General features: G+C 36.7%; 1 protein-coding gene across 25 annotated transcripts in view; it reads right to left on the bottom strand.

Moving 5' to 3' along the window:
• Window positions 1-18,445, bottom strand: part of ERC2 (ELKS/RAB6-interacting/CAST family member 2) — an 895,762-nt gene that overhangs the window by 524,951 nt on the left and 352,366 nt on the right. For all 25 annotated transcript variants that reach the window (XR_004950478.1, XR_004950467.1, XR_004950465.1 and 22 more), the window contains one exon: window positions 11,167-11,334. Coding sequence is in view for 7 of the 25 variants with exons in the window: in XM_036219345.1 (XP_036075238.1) it covers window positions 11,167-11,334 (168 nt within the window). In the remaining 18 variants the exon portion in view is untranslated. The remainder of the gene's footprint in view (window positions 1-11,166; window positions 11,335-18,445) is intronic.

The raw sequence follows: 18,445 nt of genomic DNA, 5'->3' as shown, positions 1-18,445 counted from the left end.
CTTATTTTTTTTTTAGGATGAATTCCTTGATGAAGAATCGGCAGATGAACCAGCTTTGGTGGAGAGCACCATTTGTCTTCCACTCACCTACCTGACATTTGATATCTCGTATCTATCTCTTTCAAGGAATGCCCCCACACAAGGTCTAATGAAGTCTTGTTTACACAGAATGACAGCAAAGAATCCTTGCATCTATTCTTACTTTCCCGCCTGTTCTTGTCTATGCCTCTAGCTGTTAACAAGTTCACAAACATTCATAATTTGGAGAGAGCCTTGGTATACGTATGCTACCCTTCATGTGGTTTTATAACTTCGTATTTCAATACTAAAGAAGGAAATATCTCCACTGCTAGTCAGTCAGGGCTATTCATTGGAGCATATTCTGTTTGCTTAGCTTTGCTTCATTCAGATTTTATTCACAAAAAAAAGCTATAGAATGCAACAGAAATTTGGAAAGATCTCACCCTTGGGAACAAATTACTTATTTCCCATTACATTAGGAGGAATGTCTGAGGCAAATAGTAAATACAGCCCTAAAAGAAGTACACCTTGTTCAACTCTATCAAATATTTAGAGTATATTAAAAAAATCTCAAACTTGTCATGAAGGATGTTATATGTTAGAATTGCTTCTAGGCTATAAATAACTTGTGATCTAGAGCAGAGCTCAGCAAACTATAGCCCATGGGCCCAATCTGGCCCACCGCTTGTTTTCGTAAATAAAGTTTTACTGGAAGACACCTTGAATCTCATCAGAACTTTAGACAGATTTGTTTATTCACTAATTTCAATTTCAATTTTCCAGCTAACACTTAATAAGCACCTACAAGGTGCCAACCAGTGCTTGGTACTAGGGATAAAAAGATAAGTAAGATGTAGTCACTTTCTTTGCTGAGCTCAGGATTTAAAGGGGAAGCAGACACAAACACATAATATCACATTTTAATAAAATTTAGTTACGCAACCTGAAATAGTAAAATCTGAAAAGTGTAATAAAGGCTCACTCCTATGCACACATTTTTGAAATAATGCAAATCCCATAAAAGTATAAAAATTCATCAAAACTTTCATGTTTTCTAAACTAAGTAGTCAAAGGCAATGGAAACTCCTTTCCTCACGATTTCAAGCAATACCACTTTAGTGAGCCGACACCTTCTTGTCAGTATCCTGTGAACTCCAATATCATATATTTGCCTCTGGATTTCTATGAAAGGTTTATTACTACTGAATAGTTATTTTAATATGCACTTGTATAAGTTTTCTATGGCTGTGTAAGAAATACCACCAATTTACTGACTTAAAACAACATCCATCTTTCAGCTCACAGTTTTATGGGTCAGAAGTCCAGCACGGCATGGCTGGGGTTTCTGTTGAGGGTATCAAAAGGATGAAATCAGAGAGTCTGCCAGATTATTTGTCTGGAGTCTCTAAAGAAATATGCACTTCTAAGATTATTCTTGTCATTGGCAAAATTAAGTTTCTCGTGTTCCTTAGGACTGAGGTTCTTGAGCCATGCAGGCCATCGGCAGGAACCAATTTCAGCCCCAGGAGCTGCCCAAATTCCTTGCCATGTGGTCTCCTCCATCTTTAAGTTAACAATAGAGAATTTCTCACATAGCAAATCCCCTTCATACTTCAATCTCTGACTTTCCTGTCTCTGACCTTAGGATCCAGATTTAAAGGGCTCGTGTGATTAGGTCAGCCAGCCCACATAATCTCTCTTAAAGTTAGCTGTGCCCTAGGACATAATGTAATCATGGATGTTAAACCCATCATATTCACAGTACTAGGCATTACTCAGGGAATGTACAACAGGGAGGCAGGAAATCTTGGAGGCCATAGCATTTTTGTTAGAATTGTAAATTACTTTTATAAACTATAATTATGTTATCCAAAGGCTGATTACATATTGGTGCTATTGCTGGTTCTCAAAAATCAGCAATCTAAAAAGGAGGTAAATGTGATAAAATGCTATGATGAAAGTCTCTAACCACCATATACTCTAGACCATTAATTTAGAATTCAGCTCCTCTGAAAATAGTTTATTTAAAGCAATTGTATCTTTTAGTTTGCAAAGAGTATAGTATAATCAGGTAAGGGTAATGGGGGGAGGTGAGGCAATGAGACTGCAATATCAGAACAGTATTAAGGTGCTCCTTAGCTACAATAATTGTGTGGTAATATGCCCCAAGAACACATCACCCCTAGTTTCCATTTATTCCTATGGGAAACTTAGACCCATATTATAAAAGTTCTGAATTATGGACTTCTCTGTACAATATAATATGATAAATGCTAATATATATATGTGTAAACTCTTCACAGCAAAGTAGAATCTATTGCCAAACACAGGGTAAGTAAAAGGGACAGAATATTTTCCTTCCCACATAAATAAGGTTGATTTAAATCAAATGGCCTGGGGAGTATGTGGGAAGAAAAACAGAATCATCTCCAGACTGAAATATGTAAAGGCTCAACCACTTCTAATCCCGTATCGCAAAACAGTAACAACTAGCAGCTGAGATTGACATATGTGTCAAGATGCCTACACCCATTAGGGTAGCAGCCATCATCAGGGCACTCTGGCCATTTTTATTTTAAATCTTGAAGGGATTTTGCAGGTAATTATAAACAAACTTTTTTTTAAAAAAATCCATCATGCCAAAATTGAGTATGGAATATAAGGTCTTAACCCTGAAGCAAACATTTATTTATTTAAAAGAGAATTTGTCTCCCCTGGCTTAGAATCAGCTCTGTCACTGAATAAGAATCAGTTCTCAGCATGCTCTGGCCCTGAAACGCATTTTGAAATAACACAGATAATCACTATTGCCACTTGTAAGACATAAGGGACTGGAAGAGAATATTTATAATGTAGAAATCAAAATGATGCTGAAATCTTAGTTATAAAATACATTTTATTACTAGAAGACATAAAGAATAGAAAAACTTCTAACGAAATTGTTTTCTAAACAAGGTGGGGAAGTGTGGTGCATCCATATTAAATCATTTCTAATTCCACCAAATGCACTGTGCTGAAGCCAAACCTTTGCAAATGCTACCCTGACAACTTAGACTGGACACCATTTCCTAGTCCCTGATATTTTGATGTAGTCATCAACTTCGCTAAAGTCCTTCTTGACCATCCCACTCCCCACAATAAGTGAGATGACCCTCCTATGAGTACCGTATACCTGGTTGGCATAGCACATATCACACACTGCCCTGTCATTGCCTGTTTTAGTGGTATTTTCCATGAAGATGAGCTCCTGAAGGGCAGAAACTATTCCCTATTCAGTAGCCTATGTATCCCCTAGTGCCTGCAGAGCAATCAGATCATTTCAGATGCTTAATATGGATTGTTGGATGACTGGATAGTAGGAAGAAAGGAAGGCATGTTGACCAGAACAGGGTAATGGTGCTCAAGGCCTCAGATGTCATAGAGGCATGGAGAGAAGAAAGGGAGAAAGTATAATCAGAACCTAGGTCCCATCACTAATTAGATCTGTGATTCTACAAAAGTCATTTCATCTCTCAGGACCTCTGAGTCCTGAGTGGAAAAATGAAGATTGGACTGAGGGTCCATCAAGTCTCTTCTAGGTATACTGTTTTCTCACATCTCTCTATCTTGAAGATTGTCAGTGCTTCACCAGTATACTTATTTTAACATGTCTTTTAAAGTCAAGTAATATTGGGTTATGTTTAATAGAGCGAATGGATTGAAATATGCAGCTAACTGAGGATAGTGCCTGCAGATGGTAAATGAATGAATGAACAGGCTTCCCTAAATCTCTTTAATTGCTCCATCAAAACGTGAATTTTTTAGCTTTGGTTCTTTTGATAATAAAAAGTCATTTTATCAAGGTCATCTCTAAAAGAAGGACAACTTTAAATTCCTTAGAAGAAAATAAACATATACAAAGGAAGATGGTAAATTCACAGCTTCACAAAGAAGCTCAAGTTTACCAAGGGAGACACAACTTCTACTCAAGAGACATGGTGTGGCCTTCTAAATATCACTTCACTGGGGCAAAATGGACTTCTTACCAACAGAATCAATTGGTATAATCACCAAGCTGTTTTTTCCCTAGGCTATCACTTACATTGGGCAAATAATTCCATCCAAGAATAGCAGCCACAGGTTTAGTCATTATTTGTTCCGTAGAACTTAATTAGCACTAGAACCCCTGGCATCAGCTTTATGTCATGATAAAGATATGGTATATTAAATGATGTCGGAGCAAATATCCTTATCCTTCTGCTTAGATCCAATGAGATATTGCTAACCAGAATACATACAAAGAATTTATTATATAGTAAGTTAGCTTTTTATTTTATTTTCTAGACTAAGAAGACAATATTCAAAAGAAATCTAGCAAATTACAAACACTAATCTAGACAATACTTTTTTAGTTGCCAATTTTTAAGCAACATATTAGTTAAATCTACATTCAGTCCATATAGAACAAATGTTACCATACCCTAAATGACTAAAATATATGAAATAAAATATATGAAAAAAATATATTAATTGTGAATATGGAATCAGATCTAAGGCTTTTAAAACAAAGTGCTTTTTGGTAGGGGGATCAGGAAAAAATTAGTCTGAAAGGTCACTTTTCCAAATGACTAGAATGTTGGCATTTAGCCAAAGAAATTTAAAACTGAGTGATATCAGCTGGGTCTCTAATTCAGCTGCCTTATTTATATGTTCCCTATACTACAGCTGACCAGCATCACTTCTAAATGAGTTGATACAATCAGTGTGATCAGATCAGTTTTAATAATTCTAATAACTGTAATAGTTCAAGAGTGCTATATATTTACCCTCTGTGTTTATAAGTATGGATTATGTGAAAATTATAAAATAGAAAGTAATAATAATAGTTCAAACATCATACACAGTCAAACACACATCCACATGCACAAGATGTTCACCTCTGTAAATTATCTATAATGACACCAGAGAAAAAGTATAGCAAAAAATGTTAATCATATCAGTTGAGATACTATCCAGAGGGGAGAAAAATGTCTGTTACACTAATAGTAGTTTTTAAAAATACTATCTAAAGGCAGGGAGTAGAAAGAGCCAAGATGAATAAGATGGTCCCTACATGGCGAAAAAGGACTCCCATAGACAAGGGTTAGGTCTGATAATTACTTGCTTTGGGGGTGGGGGACAGAAGGATATCTTTTGCATTGTAGAATATTTAGCAGCACCCCTGGACTCTACTCATCAAATGCTTGTAGCAATCCCCCAGCTGTGTGATCAAAACTATCTCTATACATTGCCAAATGTTCCTGGGGAGGAGGTGGTAGGTTGTAAAGTGTCCCTTGAGTGAAAATCACTGCCTTAAACCCATGACCACCTTGTTACAGCGCCAATCCCTAGATGCCATTTCAGTTCCTGGCTTGAGATGCAGAGTGAGCTCGTCTACACCACGGTCAAACCTCAAGTGACCAGCTCACTGACTAGGTGAGGAGTTGCCCAAATCATGAGTTCATCTGCAACTAGTCCAGGAAAACGGCCTTAGATTTTTCAAATAATTTTTTGAGGTCAAAGTCCTTTAAACCAACAACCAAAACAAAGTGAAATGACTATGAGAACAAAAATGGTGCAATCCTTTGAAAATGATACAGCAAAACAATCTAATAGCTTAGAAAGATACATATAGAATATAGGAGGAAAATAAACAGAAACTGAAGGTTATCGTGATCTTTCTTTTCTCCAAATGTGGATGAACATGTATTTTTTAAAATCCAGACCCGACATTGTATTTTATTAATTTAACTGGTTTCCTATTTTTTATATTTAGTAACTGCATCTCTGCCAGCTCAGTATTAAAAATAAGCATCCTTTTAAACCAACATCAGGTAAATTGCTCAAATTATACTTTAGCTAATCTCTAAAAGTTAATGAACCCACTTGTCTCGTGAGGGAGACAGGATTATAAAGTAGAAAAACACCAGAATAGTATGGTGGTTAATAACATATCCATCACTTCCCTTCTGTGTGACTCTGGGCAAGTTAATCTCTAAATCAGTCTCCTGTTTCAAAAATAGGAATTATGATAGTACCTATATACTATTAGGTTTATTAATAGGACTCAGGGTCTGGTATAAGTAAGGGCTCAATCATTAGGTGACACTTTTGTTGTAAATAATATTCTGCAATTTCACTGATTCACTCTCATAAAACACTAGGCCTCTAGCAATCCTTTAAGTTAGAAATGAGAACTAGAGGAGGAAGCATTCTCTTTGCAGAACAAGACAGTATTCTTGATAAATGCTACACTTTCTTTTTATCAAAAAGGAAACTGAAGGAAGAGTGGCTTAGTTCCCTTATTCAAGCCTTCATCCCTTTTTACCTTCCCAGTGTAATGGAACTGAGGCTGGAGGTGTTAGATGTGGGTTGAACACCAGTCATTTCCTCATCTCTGTTTAATTATTCATGGGATGTTTCCCTTTTGCAGCTTACACAGAACATACGGTCCTGAGAACAAGAAATGGACATGACATTTCACAGGGGCAAATGACTCTTCTCATAACTAACAATATTCTTGGGCCAAGAATGGATCTCAAAGTGATTTCTCTTCTCATTCATTCAGAATTTGCTGATATAAGTTATTTACCCAATGTATATTGATTGAAGACCATGACCTGCCAAGAATTTTGCAAGGAGCTGAAGGTATATTGACAATCATGGTTGGGCCATTCAAGAAACTTAGCCAGGAGGGAAGCCAAGACTTGCTAAAGTGATGCGTAATTTCAGACTGAGCCAAGAAGTGATTCTCTAAGAGTGTAAAACCTCTCTCAGCCTGCAGTGTTAACAAAGACTTCCCTGAGTAACACAAGAACTGAGCGGAAAGCTCAGGTGGAAAGCTTGGAACCACATTTCCCAGATTCCTTTTAGAAATAATCTGGTTAGATTTTGCTAGTGAGAGGCACTTGTGTGATATTTGGAGCTCTGTCTCAGGACGTTGAATCTTAACCAACAGTATGATGTAAGGGCAAAGAAAGGACAGTTAGAGGGCAGTCATCAGCAGAGAAGACACCTGAGCAGATACTCCTGGTGATGAGATCACGGCATTATCTGCCATCTCATGGTCTCCTTGAGCTGTCCTGGTTCTTAGAGATCGAGAATATCATTCCTAATTTGGTTCTACTAGCCAGATACTGGGGCTCTGGTTATCCTTGCAATAAATTCCATTTTGCTTAAGGTAGCCAGAATTAGCTTCTGCAGTTTGCATACATCAAGTTGTTAGCTTTTGGTTACATGCCACATTGCTTTCCACTGCACCTATATTTAGGATTATGCACTTATCTCTCTCCTGGAGAATGTCTTTTTTCTCTTTGAACCTCTAGGAACTGTAGTAGTGACTGACTGACACATGGGAAGAAACACTTAATAAATGCAAAATGAATACGATTATGTACATGTTCAAAAAAATAAGAAGGTTTGCCAATAATAAATACAAAAATTCAACTAAATGTTTAAACACTGAAAAAGAGCTCAATTAAGTCAAAAAGTCCTCCATACCTTATGTCAATTTTACACTAATGTGGAAATCTCTATGTTCTGTAATCATCTTCTTGGATATTACTTTTTAAAATAAACTTCAAGAAGAAACCCAGTATGCTAATAATCATGCTCCTGTAGCATCCTTACTTTTGAGCTTATCATCATTCAGAATTTTTCCCACCATACTTCCAAATGGGTAGAATAAAGCTACTGAAGTGGACAGGTCCATAATACCACTTCCAGAAGCCAAATCTACTCACCACTCCCTGCCCTTTTCAATGCACAGGGCAATCCATAAATCCAATAGGTAGCTCATGAACTTGGCTTTCAGAGAAATCACCATCTGTTTTTCTACCCCTAATAAATAAAGTACCTTTGCTCTATAAATTCACATTGCTTGTGGAACTGAAACATAGAATGAAAATGGAGATAGAATTTTTGTCCAATTTAATGGCTTTTTAAAAAATATCTTGGGTAGTAAATTTAGGCTGTAAGAATCTATGGGCTACATAACAGCCTAAATTTTATTTGGTTAAAATAATACAACCATGTCCTAAAATCCTGGGCATTATACACTTTCCAAATGTATAATGTCATCAAGGTTTTATGACATTTCCTACAAAAACTCCATAGTCAGGTAGCACTTCATCAATTGCATTTTGAATTCAGATATGGGAACAGAATGCTATGGCTACAGCATAAAAATTGTGCTGCTCCTCTAACTTCAGATCATAGCCACAAGGGGATATAGTGCACTGAGCCATTTTCAGGCATGCATATTTTTGTCCCCTACTAAAATTACTCCATATCTTGGAATTATGGAGTAGAGCCAAAAATACGATGGTAGCACCACAAATCCATTCTTGATGACTTCTGTTTTCCTACAAAAGCCTGATCAATAATACTCTGCCACCTGAGATTCTCTGTTTATTTAACTTTACTTCCTTCCTCGAGTAACAAAATACTTAAAGCATCATGTCCATGCTTGCTGCTCTGACATGTGACCTGTCCAAATGGCTTATGAAGTACATAAGACTTCTGAGATATTCTGAGGTCCCTGAAGGTCTCCCCAACTGACAGATACGAGGTGCAAGCTTAGCTTCGCCAGGTTAAACATCACTATGAAAGGAGCATACCCAATTCTACTGGCATCAAAATACAGTGCTGATTGCCAAAGAGTCTATGAGAAAGAAATATTAAGTGATACTCCACTTCTAACATTGACATGAGTTTATTATTCTTCCATGCCAACATACCCTAATCTGAAGCTTACGCCTGCCCTGAAACAGTCAATTATGCTGAATGTGGTCAAAACTTGAAGGAGCCTTTGGTCCCAAAGACAATGTTTCATTGGGCCATTAGCTTCTATACTATTTCAGGATTTTGAGTTGATTTCTGAATTGTGTGCATTACTTTAGAGATTGTTTCTCTTTCACATTATAGGTATAATAGAACTCTTGCCCCTTCACTATGTTGCCAGTGGTTTTATTTCCTCCCCAAAATTATTAGTAAACACTCAGTGAAAAAAACTCAAAATGGAAAAGCCTCTCCAAATACACATTAAATATTTCCAAATTCATTACCTACATGGTTTAAATAAATGGAATTGTGATCATGTTGCCCAAAGAAGCCATAATATAACCGACTTTGTTCTAGAATTTCCAAACTGGTTCTCAAACTTTTGAGAATGGCTATTGAGAAAGTTAATATTTTACAAAATAGTCACATCCGCAAAAGTGGCCATTTGTCACTTCTTCATTGAAAGTGCCTTCCCAAAATCTTTACTGAGAAAATTGTTGCTATTTGTTTCTCAAGAATGAGCATGCTTAGTCTCACCTCCTGGTAAAACAAACAATTGTGATCTTCCTAGATTCACTGTCACACATGGTGCCATCATCACAAAACTTGAGGTCCAAAAGAATATGAGACTTATTCTCTTAGTTTGCAATAACCATTTTACTCTATTTTCCAAAAGACAAAAAAAAAAAAAAAAGAAAAAAGAAAAAACATATCTAGATTGTATAACTTCAGGCAAGCCTACCATACGCCTCAGTATCCTCTAGTGTCCTGGGGTTAACCATTGTACCTGCCTCACGAGGCTATGGTCAAGCATAAGTAAACAGTGCATGTGATGAACATAGCATAGTATTCAGCATACACTGTTCAATATAAGTAAATTCAATAAATTTCAGCTTTTATCATCATTCTTCGAAGGTATATTAAATGAAAAGAACTTCTGAATCCTCAGCACATGTTCTAAGAACTGTTTCTGTTTTTCCCATCTACCCTAGAAAGCCCCTTTAATTCAAGGATCTTCAGTAGTCTCTTCCCAGCTCTCTTCTAATTATCTGTATCAATTAACTGAGCTTCAAAGGGGGTATCCAATGACCAAGGCCTTGTCATAAAGATCTTGACAGAAATGAATTCATAATATGATCCATCAGATCACCAATATCCTGAGAGTGAGGATGGAAGCCACCAAAAGCAAGGATGGAAGCCACTGGAGATGAGGACTACTTTACGGGGATACGCCTTGTGTAGCTACACAGGGTTCCACACTCATAAGGACCCCATACTTGGTTTAATGCTCTGCTGTTACCATCATCCTAAATTTCGCAATAAAGTTTAAAAAAGGAGCCCCACATTTTCGTTTTGCACTGAGCCCCACGAGTTATGTAGCTGGTTGTTGTGATTGGAGAGTTTTGATGAGAGAGTGATATAAATTGTTTTATGTTTTTAAAAGATTGCTCTAGCTTCTGTCTTATAAACAGGCTCCAGGAAACATAAGGACAGAAGCAGGAAAAACAGCTAAGATGCTATTGATATAAACAAGGTGAGAGATGATGACGGCAAATGACACCAAGAGAAGTGGCCAGTTAGATTCCATTTGCCTGTAGCTGTAGCGTGGGAGCCTAGCAAGAGGCCAGTCTATGGCGGTTTCCTTGCCAGCCAGCTCCTGCTTCTCATCACTGGTTCCCAACCAGTTTCCATGCTGACTTGCTGTTAATCTGAAAACCGTATGTATCTACGATACATTTTCTTTTTCCTAAAAGAGCAGGTGTTGGTTTCTTTTCTTGCCTACCCTTTTCCTAGAATCACGCATGGAACCCTATGGTTCCACCAGAACTGGACACAGTAGCGAATGGGAATTCTCAGAAAGAAAAAAGGCCCTAACCAGGTCGGACATCCGTGTTAGCTTACTGTAGTAGGGGCTTATTATGTATTCTCTCATTGATTCCAATTAAGTAATGGATGTAAGTAAATATTATCTCCACCTCCGCCCCTCCTAAAATCTGTATGTGTTTAACAGGATAGACCCTACTGAAGTTTATGTAAATACAAAATGCATCCAAAATACCTTTACAACCCACAAAATACTTTGCTCAATTCTCTATAAGGAAAAAGAGAAGATTAACTTTTGGGGTTTTTTATTATTGTATACTTTTATCAAAATTTGTACAATTATCTCTATGTTTAAGCTGGCAAATGAAAAAATATCATCACTATTTAGTTTTCAGGTAATCAAATACAAAAAAAAAAAAGTTTATACTTCCTTCTTCTTTCAACAGGCTCAAACATTTCTCTGAAATGACAAAGCATGGATGATACCAATTCCCAACCTGAGGGCTTAAGTCAGCCACTCACCTTTTTCTGAAGAACATTGATTTTTCTTTCCTTTACTTCTAACATATCCTTCATGTCTCGAATCTCTCCGGCCAATGTTCCCTTTTCTTCTGTGAGGTCCTGAAGCTGTTTTGTTTTTTTATTGAGAAAAGATTCTTTTTCTTCCAGTCGTAATCTAAGCGCATCTACCTGAAATCGGGAAAAAGAAAAGAAGTGGTGGTTTTACACAGAAGTCATCAGTTACCCTCAGTCATGCCCCAAGGAAGGGTGGGGCAGCAGTATGCTTCCTGAGCTCAGCGTGATCAAACCTTTGCTCAGGGGCACCTCGATGCCATGCACTTTAACAGCCTATATGTACCTTAAAGTCTTATTGTGTGTGTATCTGAACAGTGATACACTTTTTTACTATAGGTTTATATGAAATAACACAATATAAAATATAATAAAAAATTACAAAATGTATGTCTTCATGTTGTGAAATAAGCTAGGAAACAAAGCACAGTAATTCTCTGTCTTTGAGAGCCTAGGAAGGATACAAGGCTGCTTGATCTGCAGCATCCTCCAGGAATAGGACAACATGCCACAGACATCTGGAAGAACAAGATTGACATGTAGAGAAACACTTCTAAATTAGAAAAATACATGTTGCTAAGAGGAAGTAAACGCTGTTGGAGGAAGAAAATGTTGTGGAAATGACACTCATTTGCCAGCTTTATGCAAGACTGCTTTCCAAATAGTGACGATAAAAAAAGGCAAAGCATACAAAAAAATTCCTATTTCTACCTTAGCTCAAAAACTAGATTATTACAATCCTGTTTTTCAAATATAAGTAATAAAATGAAGAAACATAAGGTTTATTTTTTAAATGTAATATTCCAAAGATCATATGTAAACTAATATACATGGGTGATGTGGGGCATGGGGGTGATGGAAGACTAATCTTCGCCCTCCATACCAGGAAAGAATTTGGTAAGATAGGAGCTACCTCATCAATCAGGGAGTAGTGATACAAGAATGCTATTTTGAGATATCAAAATAATCAGGTAAAAAGAATTAAAATAGATTGTCTTGGGGAAGAAGAAATGAAACAAGGGTAAGTAGGGGGCTGCTGCATCTTTACAAATTTTTTTTCTTTACACTAACAGCAATTAAATTTGGATAAAAAGGAAAAAAAGAAAAAAGTAAAAAAAAAATAAAAGGATGCAGGAATACTATAACAAGTCAAAATAAATTTTGATATCTGAATACTATGGGACACAGAGTCAAAATGCTCAACTTAGAAAAATGGAAGGACATTAGGTTTGAGGCTGGGTTCTGTTTCTATCTAGCTGTGAGGATCAAGACAAATAAAGACTTCCCCACCCCATCCCCAGCCTCCCAACCTCAGTTTCTTCATTTGTAAAACAAAGAGGTTGGAACAGATAGTATCTAAGTGCCTGCCATTTTATGATCTACCTAAGGCAGAAATCAATCTTAAGTAGAATACATCAGGGAAGGATGAGGATATTAAAGATAAAAATGTTACCAGGGTACAATCTTCTTTTCTTATACCTTTCCAAGAAAAGGGTGTCAAAGTTGTGTTTCTAAAGGTCAAAGTTGACAGGTAGGCAGGTGAGTAGAGAGTTTCTCCAGTTTCTGACCCAGAGAGGAGGGTAAAGCTGGAAAGTCTCAAAAAGGGACAAGGGCGACCACAAGTGCTTGAAGCCCACTTGGCAGAACAACCCTGACTGCATTATAAGACAGGGTGAACATTCTGTGACGGCAGAGGGTGAGAACCGCAAATTCTTCCAACCTTTGAGGTCTCTTCTCACGCAATGACCATAGAGATCTAAGGGCTGGGAAGGTGAAGGGGATGCTCATGTCCTGGGGATTTTCCTTTTCCTAAATGAGAATTCATGACAATTGCACTAAAGTTTAAACATCCAAGATTCTCAAGTGGCTTATCTTTGTTTAAAGTTATCTTCACCTACCAACTTGGAATGAAACCAATACTTGCCTTTGAATTTTCATCACATCCGGTGGAAAAAAAAAATGATTTTTAGTTTATACATAACGAATGGCATTTGGTGGGTTCCTTGGAAATTGGGAGGACATGCTGAGCACTCCAGATTATAGCAGTGACTATAAGTGATTATAGCAGTGACTACATTCCTTTGTAGAGATTTGCACTTAAGGCTGTCCAGGACTCAGTATGAACTTGAAAAGAAACCACGATCCCACTAGCCCTGCACTCTAGCTATCAAAGATGGATGGTCTATATCTGGACTAAAGGAAATTCTTAAAATCCAAAAGTGCGAGATAAATACATTACAATATGGAAAGTAATGAGCGGTGTTGAAGACTGCTTAGAAAAAAAGACTCTGTACTAATGAATACTACACTTAACAATTATAGTGCCTTCTCACCATGCATGATCTATCAGTGCCCTGCTGCATCTTCCTGAACCCAGAAGAGACAAAAGAAACAACTCTAGCTGTAAGAATATTTCTCCAGGAATAAAACAGAGAACAAGAATAGTCGTGATCAACATACTACTCATAATACCCAAACTCTATAAGGCAAGAGGAATTCTGTGCCATATGAGGTCTCTTGCTTGGGAGTTTATTTTCCATGCACCCAAAAGCATGTACTTAGCTTCAAAGGAATTTGAATTGTGCCCTTCAATCACCTTCACTCTATCTTTACAGCTTTGCACAGTCTCCTACAATCAAGAAACAAAACTTAAGGGCCTTTTTTTAAGACAAAACTTTGACCTGAACTGCATCCAATTCTCAACCAATATTAGCCCAGTTTGCAGGGAGCAAGTATAACATCATTTCTAGAGTCAAATTTAAACTTCCAGATGGTACAAAACCACAAGGAGGCACACAGATCTTCTGATGCACAAAAGTTTAAATAGAGGGAAGATCAGGCAAGAAAGGATATAGTCTATTAAAAATTAGAATATGCAGTTTCAAATTGGGTATCAATGAGTAGTATTAAAGTTCCCCTCACTAATATTTGGACTTCACTCAACAGTGTACATCATTTAAAAAAGAATCAGAAAAGCCTTGAAGTTTAGATTATATTCCAACATCAGGTAGAGACATAAAAGCTAAAATGTTTGGGACTATGAAATACTTTTCTTTGCCTCTTCACTCAACACCAAATAATTTTAAGGGCCCTTGACTCTCTCTTAAACTTTGGCAGTTGACTCAATAATAAAACTTGGCAAAGCAAAAAGCACCATCATTTCCCAGGAAAAAAAAGAAAAGAAAATTAGAACTGTATGATATAGCCAGTGCACAAAGACTCATAGGTTGAATTTTCAATTTTCACATATGACTTAACCGCATGGGAACTAGTCATCTAAGGTTAAAAGTAGGACAATCTTTTCATTTTAGGAGAATTACTAATTTCCTTCTGATCTAGTTCTGGGTGTGTGTGTGTGTGTGTGTGTGTGTGTGTATGTGTGTGTGTGTGTGTGTTTAAGAGAATATAACATATGAAAATTTAACCTTTTATCTGGCAGTATAAAACATGAAACATTTGTTATCACTTCAGTTCCAGGTAATAAGTTGAAAGAAAAGGACCATGGCAATGAAATTGGCAAAAATTGCCAAAATCAGAGTTAAACATTATTAATCTTTATGTCAGCACCCAGGAATTATAACCAGTTCCAATGGTGAGGTATGTTTGTAGAAGTTCTCTACATAAGCCTCCTGACCTCTCTGCCATATTTTACATGGGCCTTCAGAAACAGTTTCAATGTTGTGACAAAACACTAAGTGCTACTCGATGTGCCATAAATAATTTTTTTTAAATCAAACGGTTCATTTCAATTTTAAAATGACTACAGCAACACTTGAAAAAAACACACACTTGAGAGAGAAAAAGGGGCCACTTGAAATTTTTCACAGATTAAATACTACTTACTTGACAACACTTCAGGAATTGAATAAACATGCTATCACAAAGAAAACTTTAGAAGAAAATGAAACTAGAACACTCACAAAAGCTCCCAATACAGTTTTATTTCACATTCAAAGTTTTGTTTGTTTATTCTTCCTAATAGTAGACTTGGGTTAAGGGTAAATTTGAATTTGATTCAACTTGCAATCATTCAAATGGAGAAGATAGTTTCAGGGTTGGAAGTATGCAAAATGTACACAGCCTCCAAGGACACAAACATTAAATCTAAAACCTAAAACTTGATGTGGTAGTAACCACTACTTCTCATTCACAACCAATTTTCCTTTCCTTCCTGAACACAGAGAAGATCTCCCTTCCCAACCTCCTTGTAGGAAGATGGAACCATTTCTTTTATTCATGAAACATAAACATAAACAAAGTGATATATATCACTACCTGCCCACTCACTCTTCCCCTTCCTCAGAGATCTTGGAAGCTACACTTTCCAGATGGTACAGCTACAAGATGGCAGAACCTCCATAAATCTGGACCCTCGAGAGACCACAAGAAGGAGAAACATCCACCACTTATCTGCCTACCAATTCCCAGCCCCCAAGGGGTTGGACTAACAATGATGTGTTAAATTACTCAAAAATGATTATAACAATTTCCCCTGTTTTTGCTAAGAAATAAGCACTTTAAAACTAGAAAGGTTTGTTTGTCTTAGAGATAACCATGAACCTAAAAGGCATAGGGCCATTGTACCTCCCTCTACTCCTTCTATGTGCAAGATCTCAAAATCTACTTTCCTCTATCATTTCACCTCGAATCCAAAGAAGGGGGAAATGACAGAGAGCCAAGGACAGAGCTAAAATGAAGAGGTAGCAGAACTCTAGGGAATGGAAACAGAAGTTAAAGATCAAGGCATTGGGGAAAAGAAAGAAAGAGGGTGAAGAGTAAGAGTCTTCTTAAACTCATTGCTTAAACTTCAGTTTGTATAGATAAGTAGCTCAAGCGGACAACTCTATCTTGCAAAAGTCTCTGCATTACAAATACGTGTGTTTAAGCAACTCGTGGCAATGGCCGTGACCTTATCCACAGCCCTTCCAAATGTTGGGAACAAAACTAAGGTGTTAAGCAAAATGAGGGCAATAACAGTACCTCCTTCATCAAGTTATTTTGAATAAAATAACTTAAATTAAATAACATGCAGTGCCATTAGCACAGTGCTTGGCACCCAGAAACACTCAATAAATTTTTGCTATTGTTATTATATTTTATTATTCTGCTTTCCACAGCCTCTAACTCAGTGATTTATATATTGTAGGAATGTAATAAAGGTTGCTAATCAACAGACCTCAGGAAAAGTGGAGAGCTGGCAAATAAGGTTTTGTGCTCTCACATGTACCAGGGTATTATACTGTCTGCCATTTACTTTAAAATATTTCAGCATACCCTGTATGATATGTGTGTCTATGTAGAGGGATGTCTGGATGGGTAGGTTGATGGGTGTATGTCCCAACCGGGAATAATTAGCCTGTGAAAAACTTTAATTAAAAGCTGACATGCCAGAGTCAGCTTTCAAAGGTGTCTCGATATTCTTTATATGTGATGAACACCTGAAATTTGGTCAATTAACATAATTGATGTGATGAGTGAATTTTTCTCGGTGAAGTGACGGTGTTTCAGATGTGTGGACTGGCTAGATATGTTGCACAGGCACTCCCACGCTTCCAGGAACAAGATTTAAGATGGTGTGTCCAATGGAAATATGATGCAAGCCATATCTATAATTTTAAATTCTCTAATAGTTGTGTAAAAAAGGTTTTTTTTAAAGGTGAAATATATTTAATTTAAACCACTGTATTCAAAATATTAACATATAATGAATATGCAAAAATTGATAACATTTTACATTCTTTTATTGTATTGTCTTCAAAATCTAGCATTTATTTTACACTTTCAGCCTATTTCAATTAGAACTAGCCCCATTTCTGGTGCTCAATAGCCACATGTGGCTGATGGCTATCATGCTGGACAGTGCAGGTCCATGACTAGTAAGCCCAAAAGTTTGAATCCTTAGATTCCTATCTACCCTGCATATAGATGCTTCAGGGAGGATTCTGGCCCAACAGCAAACAAGGTTGTCTGAGCCCTGACACAGGAAATATCACACTGACCTACTGTGAACGTTCTGTAACCTCAAAAAAACCAGAGAGCTGGAAATCCAAGGGACAGAGTTGTAAAATTGCGATGTACTACGTGAGGCACAGTCAGAAGTCCTACAGCTTTCCCTGCTCTAACCATCAGAGGCTACTGATCTCTACCAAAGAGAACCACGTAAGTGTCAATGACCTAACTGGCTTTGTGATTCGGTTAGCATAATCTTTCTGGAGTCTTGCTGAAAGATTTCAGAATAATCATTGTCTTTGAAAAGTTATTTCATACCAATCTCTAATTATAGCAAAAGTTACCATTCAGAAAAAAATGTCCTATAGCTATACCATCAAAAACTACATGCTACATGGATGAGAGTATGTCCATCTCTTACCCAATGTTTGGGTTAAGTCCTTCTGTTCTTTGACATCTAGAGCTATTTTTATTTCAGATTTCCCTTCTCTGTGGGTAACTATCTCCAGTACCTAGATTTTTTCATTCATTCAACAAACATGAAGAATTGATTTTGTGTCAGGCATTATTGTAGGTTAGAAACAGTCTTTTAATAAGACTATATGATTTATTGTACTGTACATTTGTGAAGTTGTGTCAGGCATTATTCTAGGTTAGAAACAGCCTTTTAACAAGACTCTATGATTTATTGTGCCATAAATTTGTGAAGTTGGGGGTGGGTAGAGCAAATATGCATTATGTCAATATCATTAGAAAGCCAGATTTTTACGATAAGAAGTAATACAAATATAAAATCTAAGAATTGATGTAGAATCCTTGTAAAAAAATGAACAAAAGGCTAATTTGTGGTTATCTGTGCTTATTAGTGAAAACTCATATGTGTTTGTATGCATACAAAATAATAAAATTCATGATTTAACTAATATGTATTATCTATTATAAATCAAACCTATGCCAACACCTTGGTATTCAGTAAAATGGTCTATTTAACTGATGGCTACTCTTTACTGTATGATCTTAGAATACTAAATGTCTTCATTGATCTTTAAATAAGTTGTGCTTTATACCCATTCTGCTGTGTGCAAGATAATTTTAGATTTCAACAAATTTGGATCTTAAAAAAAAGCCCTGTAATACTAATAAGTATGAACACATGATGTACTTTCTCTTTTAAAAATTTATTTTCTAGCTTTGCCCATTAAAAAAGTTTAGAAAAAAAAAAAAGTGACCACTAGCAATGAGCACCCACACCAAGCACCCCGATTGTGGTTTGTAAAAA

This window comes from Rousettus aegyptiacus, unplaced genomic scaffold (genome assembly GCF_014176215.1).
Source record: "Rousettus aegyptiacus isolate mRouAeg1 unplaced genomic scaffold, mRouAeg1.p scaffold_m13_p_4, whole genome shotgun sequence".
Lineage (NCBI taxonomy): Eukaryota > Metazoa > Chordata > Mammalia > Chiroptera > Pteropodidae > Rousettus > Rousettus aegyptiacus.
This window is presented reverse-complemented; position numbering and strand designations above follow the sequence as displayed.